Consider the following 22,013-nt stretch of genomic DNA (forward strand, 5'->3'; position numbering starts at 1 on the left):
TCTCATTCTGTCCCAATTCTTTATACCCAGTCTCCCGGTCCAATCCATGTTCATGGTAGGCTTCAACCCGGCCTAATATGAAAACTGGATTCTGTCGCTCCCTTCAAGAGATTTCTTTTTACATTTCTTTTTTCTTTTTCTTTTTCTTTCTTTTTTTTTTTTTTTGGTTTTTTGAGACAGGGTTTCTCTGTGTAGCTTTGCGCCTTTCCTGGAACTCACTTGGTAGTCCAGGCTGGCCTCGAACTCATAGAGATCCACCTGGCTCTGCCTCCCAAGTGCTGGGATTAAAGGTATGCGCCACCACTACCCGGCTCTTTTTACATCTCTTATTATTGTGTATTTGCACATACACACGTACCATGGCACCCATGAGGGACAGAGGACAACTTGTAGGAGATGGTTCTCTTTTTCCACCATGTCAATTCTGGGGGTCCAGCTCAGATCATCAGACTTGGTGCCTTTACCCACTGAGCCATCTGGCCAGCCTCTGTTCAAAATATCCCATGCCTCTTCTTTGCCCAGAATACGATTCTCCTTGCTGTGATTAGCACCCACCTCCCCAGGGAGTTCCTTCCTCTTCAAAGGTGGGATCAGATTTTGCCCACTTCCATACTTTCTTGAGGCAGAATTATGATAATATGTGTCCTCACTCTCTGGAGTGAGAGAACTCCTCAGATAGGGACTCTTCATTTTCATTTCCTATCCCTAGGCCACCGCCTAGCATGCTGCAGGTATTAAATGAATACAGAAGGCAAACAGGAGTGGCCTTCTGGGCACTGAGACTTAGATTCAAAAAGGCGATAAACGGTTTGGAGGAAAAAAAATGAATAGTTTAGGGCTGGGAGTGTGGCTCAGTGGAAGAGCACTTGCCTGGTACACGTGTCCCTGGATTTAGTTTCCAGCACTGAAAAACAAGAACAAAGTGGGGGGAGGCAAAAAAGTGCGCGCGCGCACACACACACACACACACACACACACACACAATCTGACAGGAACATTAAGGGGAAAAGCAAGAGACAAGACTGAATGTTTCCTGGGTGAGGTTTTACAGACCTGGAAGTTGGAAAAAGAAAATGGTCATACTTTGGCAGGCAATGGGGGAGCCAGAGTCTCTCAAATATATATACTCAAACATTCATGCTCAAATTTGCCTCCTGCTTACCCACGTGCCCCTCCACCTACTCAACCCTAGGCTCCCCCAGTGTCTTTACCTGGCCCTTTACCTGAGACCTGACTGGGGCAGGATTTATACACGGGTTTCCTGTCTCCTCAACCCAACTACACGGGGGCCCAGCTCCCTTCTTTCCCCTTCCCTGCCAGGGCTGGGAAGCAGGCCAGGCCTAGCAGAGACTGCGGGCAGAAGCTGGGTGGTGCCACAGAGAACCTATACAGCGCCAGGTGGTGCCATGGGCTCCAAGCTGAGCTGGTGACCCTGATAACCTTCTGCCTGTGAACACACTTGCCTATCACCCCAACCCTACCTCTTACCCGACCTGTGTCCAGGCTTCGGTATCTCGGGGAGGGGGCACAGGGCCAGACAGACCTGTGGGACTTTGGCTCCATCTCTACAGAAGGGCATTCTGTGAGTCAGCCTGCTCCCCTCAAGGCTTGCTCCTCCCCCACCCAGCTCCTATTTCCGATGCACGTACAGCCCGTACACACCATGTCCTGGGACACCCCAGTCAGTGGCATGGCTGCCCTGGGCCCCAGTCCCTGGCCCCCTTTACTAATCCCGGCCCCTACTGTACCGCTGCTGCTGTTGCTGCTGCTCCTAGCGCCTGCTCATCCCCAGGGCCTGTCTGGAATGCAGGGGGAGCCCTCCTTGGGAGAAAGTTCATCTGGGGAGGATGTTCTGGGCGTGGAGGATCTGCCCAGTGAAGAGGATGCACCTGGAGAGGCGGATCCACCTGGTGGGGAGGATCCACCTGGAGGTAATTCTGAAGCCCAAAAGGAGGATTCCCTGAAGTTAGAGGATCTACCCACTGTTGAGCCTCCTGAGGACAGTCAAGGTCCCCACAAGGACGGAAAAGGTAAGTGGTCATCAGCTTCCAAATCGAGGCTCAGGTAGTTTCAGGCCTCCCCTCCCTACACCCCAACCCTAGCAGAGCATGCAGGAAGAAAACCTTACTCTAATAGGTAGTCCTTCCCCTAAAGGAGAGAATAGTTGGGAGAGATGAGAAAAAAAGAAAGGGGGAAGTGGGAGTGGAAATAAAACTGAAGAATGGACAGAAAGGGGGAAAAGGGGGGGGAGGGAGAGAGAGAGAGAGAGAGAGAGAGAGAGAGAGAGAGAGAGAGAGAGAGAGAATGAATGATGAGGAGAGAATGGGGGTCCGAGAGGGCCTGCAGAGAGCATACAGCTGTCACTCATTTTCAATTGCAGTGTAAGAAGAAGCAATCAACAGGTGGAGGAACTTGGGTTTGCTTGGGGAGGGGGGCAAGGGGTGAGGCGGGGTCTTCTTGTATAGATCGGGTTGGCCTTGAACTATTTTCTGCCATCCCCCTGTCTCTACCTCTGAGTTCTGGGATTTCAGGTGTGCACGGCCACACTGGGCTCTAAGGTAGGAACTTTGGGGAAGAAGCTGGAGACAGGGAAGAGAGTGGGAAGGTGAGATGAGCCGAGAAAAGGACGGACGATCTACTGATTTGGACCTGCAGACCAAAGCCACTCTCCAGACCCCGGCATTTGCAAACTTTGCCCAGTGTCCGAGTCACAGCTGGTGGCAGGCCACCATGCTTTGCACCCAGCCTGCTTCTGTTACCTGCACGTTCTTGTCAGACATCCGGGGCTGTGAGGCCCCACCAGAGCCGGGAGGAATCTTTTTCATTTTGGACTCTGGGAAGTGACTGGGCTGGAAGAGTGGGCTTATTGATTCTTCTTATTTATGCAGGGGGTGGCCACGGTCTTTGGAGCTATAGAGGTAAGCCGCTGCCTCCTACACAGACCTAATCTGGGAGTCCAGCCCTATAGATCTCCGGGTCCCCCCTCCCCCTCCCATCTCCAATACTAGCTCTAGTCTGGTCTCTGATCTCCCCCCCACCTCACTCCCGCCTCCGAGCTTCCTGACTCCACCCCCTACTTATCCTAACGGTTCTTGTCCTAATCATCAGACTTCTTGCACTTTTTCCCTCTCATCCCAGGCACCCTACTCTGGCCCCAGGTGTCCCCAGCCTGTGCCGGCCGATTTCAGTCCCCTGTAGATATCCGCCTGGAGCTCACCTCATTCTGCCGCGCCCTGCAACCCCTGGAACTACTGGGCTATGAGCTGCAGCCTCTCCCGGAACTCAGCCTGTTCAACAACGGCCACACGGGTGAGGTGTCTGGGGCGGGACCTACGGAGGGGTGTGGCAATTAAGCTGTGCCTGGGGGTTCTGCTGGTGCCCGCGGGTGGGTAGACATTGCTCCCTTGCCACCCCCCACGCAGTACAGCTGACTCTGCCACCGGGGCTGAAGATGGCTCTGGGACCTGGGCAGGAATACCGGGCCCTGCAGTTGCATTTACATTGGGGGACTTCAGATCGCCCCGGCTCAGAGCACACTGTCAATGGCCACCGTTTCCCTGCTGAGGTGGGCATCGGGCTGTCCCAAGAGGGACAAGGAGGGTGTGCTCGGAGCTCTGGCCTCAGTCTGATCCGTACACTCTTCTAGATCCACGTGGTTCACCTCAGTACTGCTTTCTCAGAGTTTCATGAAGCCGTGGGTCGCCCGGGAGGCCTGGCTGTTTTGGCTGCCTTTCTGCAGGTACAGCACTTGATACTGTATCCCATGGGTTCAGTGCATCTCGTTAGCAGAGACTTGATTCCAGCACTCTCAAGCTGGTCCATTAGCTGTCAGCTCCATGCACTCCTTCATTCATGCAGCAGCAGCAGCAGCAGGGAGCGGGTTACAAGAAGGCTTCCTTTAAGGAGCCCACAGACAGAGAGCAAAGGCTGACTTGACAGTCATAAGTGAAGAACACTAAAAATGGTGGTCACAGAGGAGGTGAAACTTACATCCTTCACTGGTGGGAAAAAGGAGGAATGTCGCACACACAGAGAGAACATGATGAGCGGAGACAGAGTGTGGACCATTCAGGGAATGCCACACTGTGCCTGGGGAGGAGTCACTTCTCCGCCACTTCTGTGATCCATCATCTCCCCCGTCATGAAATGCAGTGTTCAGTGACCTCTTTGTACCTGTAGCGATCAAGAATGCACTAGCCATGGTAGGAGGAAGCCAGGAAGTCACTCACTAGTGTGAGGTTCCCAGCACGAAGTTCAGACAAGTGCCTCAGGTGTAGCATGCAGGAATATGCTCCCAGTCAGACTCATGAATTATCAGAGTGAATGCAGAGGTAACACAGTACAATGTGTATTACGGTTTTCTTCAGGAGACTGTGTGGAGTGTATTCGGAAATAGCCCAGATCACCGAGGGGCCAAGCATCTAGTAAATTTTCCCCTCCTCCTTCAGTTTGCCATTGAAATCCAGCACACTAAGCTAATTCATTTGTAAAGCAAGAGCAGTAGAATTTGAATAATAAGATTTTTATATTCCCCCAGCACTCTTAGAGGTGAGGAATGGGGGAAAGACTGCGGGACCCTATCCCGTGTTCAGGCCTCCACCTGTAGTCCTAGAAACAGGTCTCAGTCTGCCTTGCATTGTGTCCCACGCCCACCCCTGCAGGAGAGCCCAGAAGAGAACAGTGCCTATGAACAGTTGCTGTCCCACTTGGAGGAAATTTCAGAGGAAGGTCAGTTTGGGGCTTCCTTAGGAACTGCACATCTGAGAATGGGGGTACAGGAGGAGTTGGGGTGAGCTGGCTCTGAGCTTGTTAATAACTGTTGAGAGACAGTGGGAATAAGGAAGCTACCGTCCGCAGGCTTCACCATTAGAAATTAAAACAAAACAGGAAATAAAATTAAACAAAAAAGCAAAGTTGAGGCTGGCCATGGTGGCATGGGCCTTTAGTTCAAGGCCAATCTGGTCTACACAGTGAGTTCCAGGCCAATCAGAACTACATAGTAAAACCCTGTCTCAAAAACAAACAAAATAAAATCAAAGTAGAGAGAAAAAAATGTTTAAAACGTATGATTGAGTATAGAAAGCTAAACTGTTTTTGAGAACTGTCTACCATTTATAAACATCAATATTTTCTATTTATAAATGTTTTGGAGCAGGGCATGGTAGCGCACGCTGATGGTACCAGTGCTTGGCTGCATTCCAAGTTGGAAGCCAGCCTGTGCTACATGAGACCACGTCTCAAAAAAAAAAAAAAAAAAATTGCTGGGGATATAGCTTGGCAGCAGATCGAGGGCATGTGTGTGGCCATAGGTCCAGCACTGAAAATCCACGTTAGCTGGAATCTAGTTCCCTTCTCAGTGACTGAATTATTTTAAATCTCACTTTACTAGACTTTTTAAGTTTTTGGTAAACTGAAACACAGAGCTTTTGTGTCTGTTTTTTATAGTTACAAATATTAAATGTATTTACAAGTTATTCTATGTGTGTGTGCATATGGGCGTGTGCTCACTTGACAGAATACAGGGCCTCTACCACTGAACTGCATCCCAGCTCCATTTCCTCCTTTTATTCCAGTCTGGGCTTAAGTCAGCAGTCCTGCCTGATACGGTAGTGTACTCAGGAGATCGAAGGCTTCAAAGGAGGGCTCGTGAACTCTTTTCTTGGGACTGGAGAGATGGCTAAGCAGTGCAAAGGCCTCCTCTAATTGCCCAAAGCCCTTTACTGCCTTTTGGATTAACCACACATAGCGAGAAGCAGTGAAAGTATGCTTGTGCTGGGAGCTTCCGGGGACCGGATCTCGGTGAGAGACCTCAACCCCTATCCACAGGCGCCAAGACTGAGATCCCAGGTCTGGATGTATCTGCACTGCTGCCCTCGGACCTCAGCCGTTACTACAGATACGAAGGCTCTCTAACCACACCTCCCTGTAGCCAGGGGGTCATCTGGACTGTGTTCAACCAGACAGTGAAGCTGAGCGCTAAGCAGGTGAGAGTGGGGTGTGGTACTGACACGGAACGTTGGAAAATGGGAATGCAGGAGAAGAGGATGGGCCAAGGGGCCATGTAGGGAAGGGAATAGAGGGTTGGGGACCCCTTGCTTCCTTTTGTCTTGTACTACCTATTGACCCTCCCTCCCCCAGCTCCATACTCTCTTTGTTTCCCTGTGGGGACCTCATGATTCTCGGCTACAACTGAATTTCCGAGCCGCACAACCTTTGAATGGGCGAGTGATTGAGGCCTCTTTCCCTGCCGGAGTGGACGGCAGCCCGGAGCCAGGTGAGCAGTGGTCCGATAGATAGCCCACGCTGCCACCTCCCCTAGCCATGGGCCCCTCCTCTTCCTGCGCCTTCATTTCTGCCATAGCCCGTCACAGGTACTCATGGCTCCCTTGTCTCTTTTTCTCTTCAGTCCACATGAATTCCTCCTGCCTCGCTGCTGGTGAGTCAGTGTCCCTCTTGTTCCTGATGCTGGGGGACACCCTTTAGTAAATCATTCAGCTAGGATAATAAATGTCCCCAAACCAATATGATAGGTGAGGTAGGGGACCCCCTCCCCAGCCCCCACCCCAAGCCTCCTTGTATCTCTGGTTTAGTTTCTCAGAATGAAGCTCCAGAAGTCTTCTGTGATGCCCCTCCCCCAGCATCCCTCTCCCCTCGCTGCTAGAGGGAAAATGGTGCTTGTCTGCATGGTTCTTGCTGTCCCCCTCCATCCTCCAGCTGGCCTGTTCTGGAGACTGAAGCCCTGGGGGGCTGCCTGAGCACTCACTCGGGGGAAAGGGTCAGGAGTACAGGAAGCCAGCTTGGAGGGAAACCCATGGCACTCCCTGAGGCTGCCCCTCCTTTCCCCCTAGGTGACATCCTGGCCTTGGTGTTTGGCATCCTCTTTGCTGCCACCTGCCTGGCCCTCCTCATACAGCTGTGGAGGCAGCACAGGTATCCATGGCCCCTCCCTTGGCACAGCCTTTTTGGTATAAGCCGGAATTCTAGGACTGCAAATGAGCTCATTCAGGGCTGGGTTTCTGATTCTAGTTCCCTGTTCTACAGGCACAGAAGTGGGACCAAAGACGGAGCCAGCTACAGCCCAGCAGAAATGACAGAAACTGGAGCCTAAGAAGAAGCCAGCTAGAGGATGCTGGGAACCTTGTCCTGTCCCGCCCATCTGCCCATTATACAGCTTCTTTTTAACCACCGAGGAATCTTTCTCATCTTCCTAACTTTTCTTCCTTCCTTACTTAAGTATTGCAACGGGATCCTATAGTGAAAAGGCAAGAATGGACTCACGTCTTGCTTTTTTTTCTTCTTCTTGAGACAGCGTTTCTCTGTGTAGTCTGGCTGTCCTGGAACTCGCTCTGTAGGCCAGGCTGGCCTCGAACAGAGACCTAAAGGCCTCTGCCTCTGAGTGCTGGGATCAAAGGCGTGCGCCACCACTGCCTGACATGATATTCTTGCTCTCACTCTGCAGTCAAATGCTCTACCACTGAGCTATACACCTCTTGATCTTACTATATAGCCCAGGCTGGCCTGGAACTAAGTGTGTGTGGTAATGGAGTTTGAACCCAGGATCTTGTTCCAACTAGGCAAGTGCTGTACCACTGAATACGCATCTAGTCCCCTGAACTCTTCATCCTCCTGTCTCGGCCCCTTGAGTGCTGGCATTGCAGGCACGCCCCGTCATGCCTGGCTGGCTCATCTCGGTTATTTTTAAAATAAATATTTCTAGTAAAACATGTATAAATTGCTTTTGTCCTTGAATCAAAAGGATGTTCTATTAATTTCCCATGGCTGCCGGGGGGGGAAAAAAAAACCAACTCCCACAAGCTCAGAGGTGACACTCTTACAGGTCCCGAGGCAAGGATGTCCAAGATGAACTTTATGTGCTAGTCCAGGTGTGAGTGGGCTGTGTTCTTCCTGAGTTTCTCAAGGAGGACACGCCCATTTCCAGATTTTAGCTGCCCCCTGCACTCCTTGCTCACGGCCCCTTCCCCACAGTACCCCGACTCATTCCCACTGTCACACCTTCACCTGCTGCCTTTCACCTTATTCCCACCCCCACAATTGTCTTTCCTCTTTTCCTTTCTAGACAGTCTTACTCTGTCGCCCAGGCTGGCTCAGGACTCAGTCCTAGCCTCAGTTTCTCGAGAGCTGGGACTCCAGGCCCGCAACATCATGCTCGGCTTTTCCTAACCCTCTGAGCCCCTTGTGATGATACTGGGCCTGACCCGTGAACCCAAGATGAGCTCCTCCGTTTCAAATTCTTTGCTCAGCCACACAGCGCCTCTTTCTGACTAGCTTGGCATTTCTCGGGATTACAATATGGATCTTGTTGGGGCAAGAGCACAGAGCAGTTGGAGTCAGGCTTGGCCACACCCTCTAAACTTGAGTTCGCACTGAGCCTTTCCGCTTCACCCTGTCAGAAAACTGTCCTTTCTTGCAGTTTTGCCTCTAGAATGTCTGCCCAGTGACTGCTGAAACAGAGTTGTGCCATGGATGGCGGCTTTGCCCTGTGAGGCCTGGAGGCCAGGACAGTTTCCTAACCACTAGGAAACTGCTTCACAGTCGTTTGCCGAGTCCAGCACCCACACCTCAGAGCTCCCATTAAAAAGGGGATCCCGCTGCAGGGACGGGAGCCAGGCCCTGCTCATTCAGGGGTCTTCCCAGCACTACAACCAAAAGAAGGCTCGAAGGGCCCTGGCATGCCAGGAACATCAGTTTATTGGCCTGAGGAGGCAACCATATAGTCTGGTAGGCGGCAGGGCCAGCCCTTACAGGTTGTTGAGTTCCAGAAGGGTCTGGTCCAAGGTCTGGTGAATCTCCACGTTCTCTTCCTTGGCACTAGCCAGAGTCTCTGTGAGGGGAAGCAACAGGTGAGGTGGGGGAGGGGAAGCGGGAGGAAGGAACATGAGGGAGGGAGCCAGGGACAGGGAGAGGCGACACACACAAACATGTTAGGAGACACTTGTGGACCTGGGGCCTGTGGCTGGGGCAAATGGGTAGACTGACAGACACAAATCCCACGCCAGGCCTTGGCTGGGGTAGTATCCGTGGTGTGGGGAGGCTTGTATCATAAACGGGGTTGTCTTCCTTTAGGCTTAGGAAAGTTGAGAACAGAAGGGAAGACAAAGGTTCAGCCAGGAAAGGGAGGGTCAGACAGACAGAACTGGGACAGAAAACAGACCTGCAGCTGCGTGAAAGCCCCTCTTGCTGAGATCCAATACTTTTCCGACTTCACGCCAGACCTTTTCTGAGCTCCCAGCCCCTCCCCTGTGCCTCACTGCCCCGGTTCCCTTCCAGCCATTCCATCAGATTCTGGAATCCCAGTTAAGTGCTCCAAGGTCAGTGATGGGCAGCAGACCAGAAGGGAGGTAGTGCTTGATAGACCCCCATGGGTCACATGCATTGATTATCAGAAAGTGACAGGCTGGGAGTGTCATGCAGAAGGATCTGTGTGGGCCACAGTGTTCTGTGGGAGGGCTGAGTGTCACAAGACTGAGGACGTGGGTACAAGCCAGGGTCTCAGGAGTAAACCAGTGCTTGGACAGTGATGAAGAGCTCTGAGCGGGGGAGGGGGCAGGAAAACAGCGTGGAGACCAAGTTCAGAGTTTATTAAGTAGGAGGAGGTGGGAGGTCAGTGGATGGTGGATAGAGAGCAGGATAGAGCCAGTGCCAGAGTGGGGGGCAGGAGTGACAGGCGCTCCCTCCGCTGCCCTGGGCCTGGCTATGCATTGTTGCCCATTTGTGCTCCTCCTGGCTGCCCCGCCCCCGGGAGAGAATGAAAAGAGAGAAGAGAAGGGGGCCTGCGAAGGCCACAGCGGTGTGGACTCAGAGGGAGGTGATGTCATTGAGCGCGTTGTCCAGCTCCTCGCTGATGGCCTTGTACTTCATCTTCTGTGCGTAGACTTCATCTGGGGAGTCCGAAGAGGGGGAGGGAGGGAGGGGAGAGCATGGGGGGGGGAGGAGATGGCGGGGAGGAGGAGATGGCGGGGGGGGGGGGGGAGGAGATGGAGGAGGGCAGGAGGGCAGAAGGAGAGAAGGGAGAGAAGATGATGAAATGGAAAACAGAATCAGAGAGATGGACAGAAGAGAGCGGCCGGAGGGCAGGCCAGATGGCAGTCAGGACTTCCTCTTCCCCTTTCTCTCCCCTGGCTTCTCTTTGTCCTCTGCACCCCAACTTCTCACTCCCCGCGCGGCAGCATCTCCCAGGAGCCTGTGGGCGGTGCTCTGAGCAGGCAAGCATGCATGCTTAAGAGAAAGGAAGGGTGCTGACCAGGAAAGTCTAAAGTCCTAAAGGTGGAGATAAAAGGTCCTGCTTGCCTGAGAAGACTGGAAAAGGAGGCATGGGGGCTAATGAAAGTAAAGGGTTGTCAGGATAAAAGGGAAAGGCGACCTTCGCTGGTAAGCGCAGTAGCCACAGACCAGCCAATACCTGGATTTCCGGTTTTGCCATGTGCAGCTCAAAGCAGTATCTTCCATTAACAGTGTTGTGTAAATCCTGACATTTGATCAAATAGTGGCTGGGGATATAGCTCAGTGGCAAAGAACTTGCCTAACGTTTATGAGGTCCTAGGTTCAATTCCTAGCACTGAATAAAACCATCAAATAGCTCTGGATTCAGTAAAGAAATCTGGGGGCTGCAGGCAGGTCTGTGGTAGAGCACTGGTCTAAAACATACAAGGCTGGAGGTTCCATCCCCAGCACAAGGGGGTGGGGCATCCTTACAATGCAATAAGATGATTTTTTTTTGTCCTTGGACAATAATGGCATCAGCATTAAGGAGCTGGTGGCCCAAGCCTGTAACACCAGCCTGGTCTACAGAGTAAGATCCTGTCCAGGGCCGGGTGGTGGTGGCGCACGCCTTTAATCCCAGCACTCAGGAGGCAGAGGCAGGCGGATCTCTGTGAGTTCGAGGCCAGCCTGGGCTACAGAGTGAGTTCCAGGACAGGCACCAAAACTATACAGAGAAACCCTGTCTCAAAAAAAAAAAAAAAAAAAAAAAAAAGATCCTGTCCAGGGAAAGGGATCATTGGAGTAGGATCTAGAATCTATTTTTCTTTTTTCTTCTCATTTATTTATTTATTCATTCATTCATTTATTTCCATTAAACCAAGGCCTCCCATGTGCTCTGCCACTCCAGCCCTCAGGAATCCAATTTTTAAAATGGTGTGGATATGTAATGATTGTGTGTGTGTGTGTGTGTGTGTGTGTGTGTGTGTGTGTGTGTGTGTTTGTGGGTGTGTGTATACTATGGTGTCTGTGTGGAGGTCAGAGGTCAACTTTGATGTTGGTCCTTATCTTCTACCTTGTTTGAGACAAGTCTTATCATCACTTCAAATGCCAGGCCAGTTGAGCTTCTAGCCATCCTCCTGTCTCCACGCCCCCTTTCCTATCGTATAGTGTTAGGAGCGCTGGAGCTACAGACCCTGTGTCTAGCTTTTCCATGCGTTCTGGGTATCAGAATTCACATCCTCATGTTGTGGGACGGTGCTTTACTCACTGAGCCACCTTCCAAGCCCAGGAATATGTTTTCTATTTTTAGATTTAAAAAATGTGCTGGGCAGTGGTGGTGTAAGCCTTTAATCCCAGCACTCAGGAGGCAGAGGCAGGTAGATCTCTGAGTTTGAGGCCAGCCTGGTCTACAGAGTTTCAGGACAGCCAGGGCTCCATACAGAAACCCTGTCTCAAAAAAATTTTTCTTTCACATGTATGGGTGTCTTGCCTGCATGTCTGTGTACGATGTGCATGCATAGTGCCAACAGAGGCCAGGAGAGGCCAGAACTGGAGTTACAGAAGCTCGTGAGCCACCATGTGGATGCTGGGACTCAAGCCCGGGTCCTCTGGAAGAGCAACCAGTTTTCTTAACCAGTGAGCCAGCTCTCCAGCCCCAGCAATCTGTTTATAACTCTTCATTCATTCTAAACTCAGAGAGGCAGTGGAGTGGACTGTCCTGATGCCTTGCACTATGGACACAGCCCACCATGGTCTGCGGAGCCCCGGGTAATCCAGCTCGTTTAACAGTGAGATCAGGGACAGGCTGATGGGGACGGGTGTGGAGGAGTATCCTTTTTACCTTCCAGGTCATCAATGGTTTTCTCCAACTTTGCCACGGATCTTTCAGCAAACTCTGCTCGGGTCTCAGCCTGGAAAATAGAAAGGATAGGAAGCATGGCCAAGAAAGAGGCCTTCCCAGAGAGCCTCCCCGCACTCACCCTTCTCTTCTGGTCTCAAACCCTGTTTCCTGCCACAGGCAATCTCACCTCCTTCAGCTTCTCCTCCAGAAGTTTGATCTCCTCTTCGTACTTGTCCTCTTTGGTGGAATACTTTAAGAGACACACACATGCTGTCAGCAAACTGCTTCCTTCGTCCTGAATCCTTTAGCTCCTGCTGATCTTCACGAAGCAGCTAGCCCTCCCTCCCTACGCCCTGCACAACCCCGTCCTCACTGCCCCGCCGCCACCACCGCCCCCTCTACCTTGTCCGCTTGGGCCTCCAGGGATTTCAAGTTGTTGGTAACAATTTTCAGCTCCTCCTCTAGGTCCCCACATTTACTGCAGGGGTGTGTGTGCCAGGGTGGAGTGTGAAGGCACAGTGAGGCGGGACAGTGGGGGTGGCCCAGTGGGGGGGGGAGGGGGTGGAGGAGAAAAGAGAAGAGCGGAGTGGTAAGAGTGAGAGCAGTGAGCCTGGAAGCCGCAACCCCACCCCCAGCCCCGAATTCCTGCTGCGGGAGAGAGACAACAGCAGCCTGAGATGCTGAGCTGAGGAGAGACGAGGTGGGAAAAGGTGCCATTGCCTAGAAAGGCCCAGAGAGGTTACTACCTCCTCCTCTGAGGCTATCAGCGACTTGAGGGCCTGGTCCATGGTTCGAAGCTCCTCCTCCAGCTGCCTGGCTCGGCTGGGGGCAGCAGGCACAGATCAGAGGACAAGGCTTGTCCCTGTGGCCTGGGAGCCACCTGACCAGTGTGCACATGCCCCACCGCAGAGCCCTCGGCTCTTCTACTGCTCCCTTCGCCCCCCAGGGTAGCCTTACCTCTCAGCCACCTCCGCTCTCTCTTCTGAGCGCTCCAGCTCTCCTTCCAGGATCACCAGCTTCCGGGCCACCTGAGGGGAAGTGGGAGAGAGAAGTGGGTCAGCGGTGACCGACTGGGGCTCTGGGGACCGTGGGTGAGAGTGAAGCAGGGCAAGGCCATCGTCACCTCCTCGTATTTGCGGTCTGAGTCCTCGGCGATGTGCTTGGCCTCCTTCAGCTGCATCTCCTGCAGCTCCATCTTCTCCTCATCCTTCATGGCCCGGTTCTCAATGACCTTCATTCCTCTGAGAAGCGGGAGAGAAGCGCATGTGGGGTCAGTGCCGGCAGAGACAGGCCCTCCCCCTGCAGCCCCCCGACCTGCCTCCCTCCAGGCCCCGGTCCCCACCTCTCGCTCTCATCAGCCGCTTTCTCAGCCTCCTCCAGCTTTTGCAAGGCTGTAGCCAGGCGCTCCTGGGCCCGATCCAACTCCTCCTCTACTAGCTGAATGCGGCGGTTCAGGGAGGCCACATCTGCTTCAGCCTGTGGGTCAGAGGGCAGAGGTCAAAAGGCTTTGTACACCTTAGTGAGGATCAGCTAAGCTCCAAGGACAGCACACTTCCTCTCCCGAATCTTAGCTTTCTGGATTCTGTGTGTTCAATGTATTTGCCCCCATCTAAACAATCCTCTGCTTAGGTGAAAACCCGCACTCCCCCACAAGCTCCGTTCTCCCGAGGTGCTGCCTCTTCCTATGCACGGTTAGCGATTAGGGGGTCGGTTCCTGAAATCCCCTGGAGACCAAATGCTGACACCTAAGTCTGAGGCAGCTGTGGTTCCTACAAAGCATAGCCTGGCTCAGGTAAGGGGGCGCCGAGAAGACTCAGTACAACCAGACTTTGCCACTGCTAAAAAGCAGCCAATCACAGAATCAGGGTCTGTGACGTCACCAGCCACCAGGCAGACTCTCAGCCAGGACTCCAGAGAGACAAGCCAGGCCCGTAAGGAGCAGGAGGGGCTCCCTGCCAAGGTGACAGTGGGGTGGGAGGAGGGAGTGCAAGTGATGATGATGCTCAGACTCTGAATATGGAAGCAGAACCTCAGAGGCTTTGGAGCAGATCCACGGACACCCAGGCTACCCTGAGAAAAGAGGGGCAGGGCGGGGCGAGCCGGCCTGTAAAGGAAGATGATAACACCCGAGTGGTGTTTAGTGCGCTGGCGCTGAGTCAGACGGTCGTCTTGGAGCCATGGCTCAGCTACTCCACGCTCGTTCCATGACCTTGGGCAGCACATTTGGCCTCTCTAGGCCTCAGTTTCCTCCTTCATAAATCGGAGCTAACAATCACAGCTCCTTCTTTGGACGCTTCTGAGATAATGCACTATGAATCAACTAGACCAGCTGCGGGGTTCATAAAACTAAACAGGTTTTCAACTCCACGCTAGGGTCACTGAAGTGAGCCCTCCAAGGGGCTTGGGAGTCTTGTGCCTTAAAAAAAAGTTTTTATTTTATTTTATTTTATTTTATTTTATTTTATTTATTTATTTTTTTTTTTGGTTTTTCGAGACAGGGTTTCTCTGTGTAGCTTTGCGCCTTTCCTGGAACTCACTTGGTAGCCCAGGCTGGCCTCGAACTCACAGAGATCCGCCTGGCTCTGCCTCCCGAGTATTTTATTTTATTTTATTTTAAATGTATCAGTGTTTTGCCTGCATGTATGTGCACTGCATGTGTGCCTAGTGCCCATGTGGTTGTGAGGCATCGGGAACGGGACCCAGGTCCTCTGAAAGAGCAGCGAGTGCTCTTAACCACTGAACCATCTCTCCAGCTCCTCCCCACTTTTTTTTTTTTTTCTAAGTTCCCAGTTGGTTCTAATTATCACTATGGGAAATAGTGACACTCTGTAGATACCATTCTGAATACATGGCCTGCTCAGAGTCCTCCCTTCACAAAGGTTAGAGGGCCCCTTCTCATTCTCCAAGACAAAAACAGAGACCCCTGTTGAGATTTAAGACCGAAAAGAAGAAAGGCCCGGACTAGTGGAGGGGAAGATCTGGGGGGCAGCCATGGGCGAGGCTGGCACAGAAGGCAGGCCCTGGACAACGCTGCAGGGCAAGAGAAACATCGCCATATATAGAATAACGTGGTCTCTAGCTTGTCCTCCAGGTGCCTTCCATACCTGGAGTTTGGCCACCTAGAACAAGAGTCCATCATGGGCCCAGGGCCCAGTGACTCAATGTGGAAACACTCTGGAGACAGCGCAGGGGAGAATGGTTCTGGGGGGCCCTGAGGGCTTACTCCAGAGAGGGGGTAGGGCAACACGTGGCTGCCAAGTTTGAGAAGTCCTGGGGTCAACCCAGGGCTGATATCTGTCATGTCTGTTCTTCTAAGCTGTGGATGCTCGGGGCTGTCCCACTACAGGATAGTCACTACAATAGACCCCATCGGCTAAATGGGAAACAGAAGAGAAATCGAGGCACCACCTAAGTTAACTGCCGTGTTCAAGGGGACGCTATAAAATCGGGCCACATTTCCTACTTATTACTGGCAGGGCTGCCTGCTTCCCCAACTGTCCCTGCCCACCCCCCACACCCCCCACCATGCTCCTTGGGTTTCCAGTCTTGCCTCCAGCTGCACTGAGCCTTGGTTATTTATAGAGTATCAGATGCCCAGGGTCAACTTGGCCAGCAGCTGCAGGTCAGTTCCCTCCCAAGTGCCAGAGCTGGTCGACAACCAAAACTGGAGAGTAGAGGGCAAAGAAGCCCAGCTCTGGGGGGCTGGAGAAGTGGAGAATGAGCAACACCAATCCCATCACAGGTGCTCAGACCAGGGCTGGGCTACTCACCCCCAGGCCCTGCTTACAGACTCATCCTCAACTTAAAACAAGAAAGGGTGAAAGTGCCCTCTGTAGTCCTGTGATCATCCTGACTGAAGACGTGCATGCGTGCGTGCGTGCGTGTGTGCGTGCGTGTGTGTGTGTGTGTGTGTGTGTGTGTGTGTGTGTGCGTGGGGGATGGAGGAAGTAGAGAAGTCTGGTTGGGGACAGGCAGGGAAACCTCAGGGTAAGCGGAGCCTGCCAAGGTGGCTGCTTTGGCAGTTGTGGCCCTGTGCCTCTGCCCTGTGGCCTGGCCTGGGCCTGAGGTTGACAGCTTTAATGAGGGTAAATGAGGAGCCATCAGAACCTGAGCTGAGGCTCCAGGGCAGCAGCTGGTGCCAGAAGGTCAGGGGCAGGGACTTCCTAAGGGCCCCTTAGTGCTGTAATTCAAATCAGAGCCCCGTCTTTGGAACTCTCTCCCTCTCCTGCCCGCTAGCTCCCCACATTCAACCCCAACCCTCACACACCAAATGTGGCTGCAGTCTCCTCCTCTTGGTTCTCAGAAGGAGGATTAATCAGGGGGGGATGGTAAATTCTCACCTCCCCCCTCACAATGACTCACCATTCAATCACTGTGCATTCTAAGGGCTGGACCCACAGGGAATTACAGGGCTGAGTCCTGGGGGGAAGTAGTAGGTGGTTTTGATTTACCCAGAGTTACTTGTGTAAACCTGCCCCTGGCTGGTGTTACCCAGAGGAAACCATGTCTGTTCTGGTGCTAGAGACCTAGGTCCCTTTCTGCCTTCGCTCGTGCCTAGGGCTCCTCGCCAGTGTCCTAGGGCCGCTAAGCCCCCCCAAGCCCACACTCACGTCGGTGGCCTTCTTCTCGGCCTGCTCCAGTTTCTCCTGGGCATCCTTCACAGACTCGGAATACTTTTCCACCTCATCCTCTGTCCCCTTCAGCTTCTTCTGGAGGGCCTGCTGCTCTTCCTCCAGCTGTGGAAGAGGGAGACTTGATCAGCCAGGTCTGGGTCAGGCCCTGGAGGCAAGGAAGGCCAGGCCTGGGAAGGGTGTGTGTGTGTGTGTGTGTGTGTGTGTGTAGGAGATACTTGGAGATTGTTGGGGGAGAAGAAGGGTGAAGGAGAGACAGTCCAGTCCGCAGGAGGCCCTGGGAAGAGAGAACATAAACCTCAAGAGGCAAGGACCCATTGCAGCTTTGGAACGACAGGAGCGGTGACTGGGGACTCCTCAGGCTATGGTGGGTGAGCTGAAAGCTCCATCCTGGGAAGGCCCAGCCCCCACATTGATAGGAAGGCCTTGGAGAGCAGACCCAAGGCTGGGGGCGAGAAGGGGAGGGTACACTGGACCCCACCTGCTTGCAGCGGTCCTCGGCTTGCTTCTTGTCGGCTTCGGCCTGCTCCGCGCGGTCGATGGCATTCTCCTTGTCCAGTTTCAGCATCTGCATCTTCTTCTTGATGGCGTCCATGGCTGCAGTGGGGGGTGGGCCGACGGGCGGGCTGTGAAGACTTGGGGAGACTCGGCTGTCTGCGAGCACTGGATGCACAGTGGGGGGGACAGATCAGGAGGACCGAGAGGGACTGGGATGTCCCAGGAGCGCGGGCGCCTAAAAGGCGGGGAGGGGCCGGGCGGAGCCGGGGGCCGGGACCCTCCCCCACCAAGTCCCAAACCTTGTAGGGGCAGAAGCACTGCCCGGTCGCGGGGCGCGGCTGCTCTTTGCGCCCACCCCTCCGGTCCGCCCCCTCGGGTCCTGGCCCCGCCTCCCCTCTTCCCCCGCCAGCCGTCGGAAGGAAAATTAAGGGCTGTAAAAACCTTGGTCAGCAGAGGGGCTAGGACCCTTGGGCCAGGGGCTCAGCGCTTCCTCTGAGTGACAGCCGGGCCCAGTGGCAGCTGGGGCTGGGGCCCGCGGGGCTATTTCAGGGCGTGAGCTCACGGCAGCTGCCCGGGCGCAGGGACCGCGTGCCCCCCTTCAGCTAGCAGCAGCCGCTGCCCTTAATTTAGAAGTTTCCTGTAAATCCCCCCAGATTAAATGTCTCTTAGGAGGCGGATCCCCTGCACGCCTCGAGTGCCTCAGTTTACCCCGGGTCCCAGACTCCGGGTCTGCGCTGCCGACATGAAGGAGGTGGCGAAGTCTCTTCGAGTGCTTGGGGAAACTGAGGCAGGAGGCCTGCTGCCCCCCAGGGCGGGCCTGGCATCTGTTAACCTAGTGTCCTCTCCCAGGCTCAGTGCCCAGAGCCAGGTTCTCAGCTCCCGCCCGCCCCGCCCCCCACGTGCCCCGCATATTTTCCACGAGGCTGCAGCCGGGCTGGCCAGGGCGCTCTCCCCACCCCCACTCCCACCCGGGACCGGTGCTCCCGCCCCCTCGGGCTCTGTCTGCTCCCCCCCCCCCCCTTTCGCCGCTCTCTCTTTCCCCGGCGCCCGCCCTCCTCCCCACTTCTCCCAGCGGACTCGGCGGTCTTCCCCAATGGGCCAACTTGAGTCCGAATTTTCTTTTCTGACCTTTTTTGGGATGTTTCCCCGTGGATGGGGCGGGGCCGGGCCACCGAGAGCCGAAGGGAACGCCCGGCGTTGGGAGCGGGCGGTGAGACGTCCCCTCCTCCGAGGCTCCTACAAACCTCGGCGGAGCTGGGCGACCGTGGCGGGGTTCTCCCCCTCCGGGGTGGGCGAGGGGAGCGACCGCCCCGGCGCCCCGGAGGGAGTGGGCAGCGCCTCGCCGGGACCAGCGGGTGCAGAGGGGTCGGAGGCCTGGGATTTGCTGGCGGGCTGAGGACCACCGTGGGAATCCTGGGCAGAGGGCTGGCGGGGGGGTGTGCAAGGGGCGGGAAAGTGACTCCTTCCTCATCTGCTTCGCTGTCTAACTAGACTCACACCGGCTAGAGCACACAGGACTGACCTTGGCGTTGACTCCAGCCCACTGCGGTGTGTTCCCTAAATTCTGTGAAAGACAAAGTTATCTCCCGTCCATCCAATAAGCCTATGCTAGACCCCTAGGGTTTAGCTTTCTTCCCGTCCTTGTCTTTCACTCTTCATACGCCCAGAATCCTGGAGAGTCTTCTTCTCGCTCTGAGCTTGCTTTCTTGAACAGTGCCTGGTGTTTTCTGGGTCGGTTGTGGCCTTTCTTGTTCCTGGTTCTCTAGTTCCTTCATTTATTTAACTACCCCTGGCTTTTGCTGCCAAATATATATATTTTTTTAAGTTAGTGGAATAGAAAAATCCTCTAGTGCCCCCTCCCTATTCCTTTTGCGCCTTCAGTATTAAAAAGAAAAAAAAAACCCACTCACATTTCTTAATATGGTAGAAGTGCTCTTTGGGCCTCTGCCTGCCTCGCTAGCCTCATCTTCAAGTTTCCAGCCTCATTCCAGCCCTCAGATTGGCGCTTCACCTCACATTCATGTTGAGCCGTGGACAGGGGCTGGAAATAGCCAGACCTTTCTTAACAGCGTTCACATTTTACGCATGCTGTTCCCTTTCTCTAAAACACCCTTCCCTAAATTGATTGCCAGTGGCCTTTAAGGCTCAGATCAGGTGTCAGCTCTTCTGGGAAGCCCTTCCCTGGCCGCTGCCCCTCCTGGCCCCTTCCATCTAGGAGGCCCTTGTTTTCCAGTGTAAAGCTTGATTCTCAGCCTAGTCTGCTACACATTCTTGTGCCTCTTTGTCTCGTGAGACCTCCAGAGCAAGGACTCTTGTTCTTAGTGAGTCCGAAGCCCCTTGAACAGTACCAGGCTTGGAGTGAGTAGTAAATATTCGCAGTGCGGATTTTACGTAGCTTCCAGGCGCTCAAATACGCCAGCTAATATGGTGTGGATTTAGAGAAATGAACGGCCTAGTGCAGAATGCCGCAAATGTTTTTGCTGTTAGAACTATAAGCTTAGAAATCATTGAAGATCCCCAATAGCTTTTGTTGAAGGTGTTATCAGAATCAACACTCGCTGCATTAGGATGCAAGCCCAGATAATGTAAAAAATAGTTGTGAGTTCATTAAAAACCACAAAAGTAAAGGCTGGAGATGGAGCTTAGCTGGTGTGGTTTGCCTAGCATGCTCCAACCCTGGGTTCACCCCTAACACAGCATGAACTGGTCAGTGTGGCTCACACCAGTAATCCCAGCACTCAGGTGGTGGGGGAGGAGCAGTTCTAGGCCATCCTCTGCTACATATCCAGTTCAAGGCCAGCCTGACTACATTAGACCTTGTCTCAAACAACACACATGTGAGCGCGCACACACACATATACACACACACATATACACACATACATACACACACACATATACACACATACATACACACACATATACACACATACATACACACATATGCACATATACACACATATACACACATATACACACATACACGCACATACACACACATACACACACAAACATACACATACATACACACATATACACATATACACACATGCGCACACACCTATTATACGCCATCATGTTAATATAAATAACATTTTGAATAATAAAGTATATCCCCCTCCCTCAAATTAGTGAAGCATAGCAATTATTACATTTGTTAAATTTTTTTCTGGGAGGGGATTGACAGGGTTTCATGTACCCCAGGGCTGGCTGGTCTTGAATTGCTGAGGATGATCTTGACCTTTTTTTTTTTTTTTTAGACAGAGTCTCTCTATGTAGTCCTGTCCTGACTAGTCTGGAACTTGCTATGTAGACTGGACTGCCTGGAACTGTCACCTTACTCTGCCCAGGATCAAAGGTGTGTGCCGCCGTGTCCACCTTGAACTTCTTATCCTTCTTTGGGGTAATCATTTACTCACATGTAGTTTTGTTTTATCATTCATTGGTCATTTAGAAAATATTGATTCACTGACCCACACAGATGTTCCAAATGTTGACACATTTCAATAAATTTACTATATCAAAATATCACATTCTTTAATATCTTGATTCATTTCATCAGAGAGTCTACAACTATGTTTTAATCTGGGGAAGCTATGAAGTCATGGTGTCAGAGAAAAAGTTATTTAAAATTAGAATTTTCACTTGAATTTTTTTTTTTTTTTTTTTTTTTTTTTTTTTTTTTTTTTTTTTTGTGAGACAGGGTTTCTCTGTGTAGCTTTGGTGCCTGTCCTGGAACTCACTCTGCAGACCAGGCTGGCCTCGAACTCACAGAGATCCACCTGGCTCTGCCTCCCGAGTGCTGGGATTAAAGGCGTGTGCGATCACCGCCCGGCCGAAATTTTTAATTGTATAATTGGTAACAAATACTGTCAGATTTTTCTCTGATGTGACTGATTCATTGTTCCTTTGTGAGAACAGATCTGCCAGAGTTTTTTTCCGGTCACTTCTCAAGTAAACATGGTATTACACACACACTCACACGCAATCATGCCAAATGGTTCACACTTACAAACAGCCTGCTTTCCTCAGGGAAGCCATCACACTTGTGCACACTGAAGTGCTTCCTGTGTATTTCAAAGTTCATCGGAGGAGTCACTGAAAAGGCTTTTGTCAGGCATAGGCAGCATGGTCATAATGCTAGCCCTTGGAAGTAGAGACAGAAAGATGAGGAGTTCAAGGCCAGTTTGGGCCACATAGTGAATTTGAGGCCGTCCTGGTCTACATGAGACACTGTCCCAAACAAAGATAACAACAATAACATACACAGAGAGGAGAAGAGAGAGGAAAAGAGAAAAGTTTTTGCTTAAGAATTAAGATCCAGGGGCTGGAGAGATGGCTCAGCAGTTAAAAGCACTTGCTGTTCTTGCAGAGGACCCAGGTTTGGTTCCCATAATGGCCCATAACTTCAGTTCCAGAGGATATAGCACCCTCTTCAGGCTAAAGCAGGTACTTTACACATGTGGTGCACATACATACATTCAGGTGCACCACGAATGGGTGAACACACACGCACATAAAATAAAAATAAATCTTCAGCACCTATGAGTTCAAGGCCAGCCTGGTCTACATAGCAAGTTGCTGGCTAGCCGAGCTACATAGTGAGACCCATCTTTAAAAAACAAACAAACAAACACACACACACACACACACACACACACACACACACACACACAATTCAGGGCTGAGGATGTAGCTCACTTGGTAGTGCTTCACCAGCATGCACAAGGCCTTGAGTTCAATCTCCAAAACCAAATAAACTGGGCATGGTGCTACACACTTATAATCCTAGCACTTGAGAGGTGGAGATAAGAGGATCAGGA

General features: G+C 52.5%; 2 protein-coding genes across 2 annotated transcripts; one reads left to right on the forward strand and one right to left on the reverse strand.

Moving 5' to 3' along the window:
- The first annotated feature begins 1,675 nt into the window (after nt 1-1,675).
- Ca9 (carbonic anhydrase 9) lies at nt 1,676-7,272 on the forward strand. Its single transcript, XM_059255735.1, has 11 exons — nt 1,676-2,030; nt 2,889-2,918; nt 3,139-3,309; nt 3,423-3,565; nt 3,647-3,739; nt 4,662-4,728; nt 5,827-5,984; nt 6,139-6,274; nt 6,407-6,436; nt 6,849-6,930; nt 7,042-7,272. Exons 1-11 carry the CDS (start codon nt 1,691-1,693, stop codon nt 7,106-7,108), a joined length of 1,317 nt encoding a protein of 438 aa, XP_059111718.1. The 5' UTR covers nt 1,676-1,690; the 3' UTR covers nt 7,109-7,272.
- A 1,419-nt stretch (nt 7,273-8,691) lies between these two features.
- Tpm2 (tropomyosin 2) lies at nt 8,692-17,411 on the reverse strand. The gene is made up of 9 exons (XM_059254212.1): nt 17,174-17,411; nt 16,672-16,797; nt 13,404-13,537; nt 13,185-13,302; nt 13,019-13,089; nt 12,808-12,883; nt 12,249-12,311; nt 12,062-12,131; nt 8,692-8,842 (listed from the first exon to the last, which is right to left on the reverse strand). Exons 1-9 carry the CDS (start codon nt 17,285-17,287, stop codon nt 8,760-8,762), a joined length of 855 nt encoding a protein of 284 aa, XP_059110195.1. The 5' UTR covers nt 17,288-17,411; the 3' UTR covers nt 8,692-8,759.
- Nucleotides 17,412-22,013: the final 4,602 nt, after the last annotated feature.

Source organism: Peromyscus eremicus, chromosome 2 (assembly GCF_949786415.1).
Source record: "Peromyscus eremicus chromosome 2, PerEre_H2_v1, whole genome shotgun sequence".
Lineage (NCBI taxonomy): Eukaryota > Metazoa > Chordata > Mammalia > Rodentia > Cricetidae > Peromyscus > Peromyscus eremicus.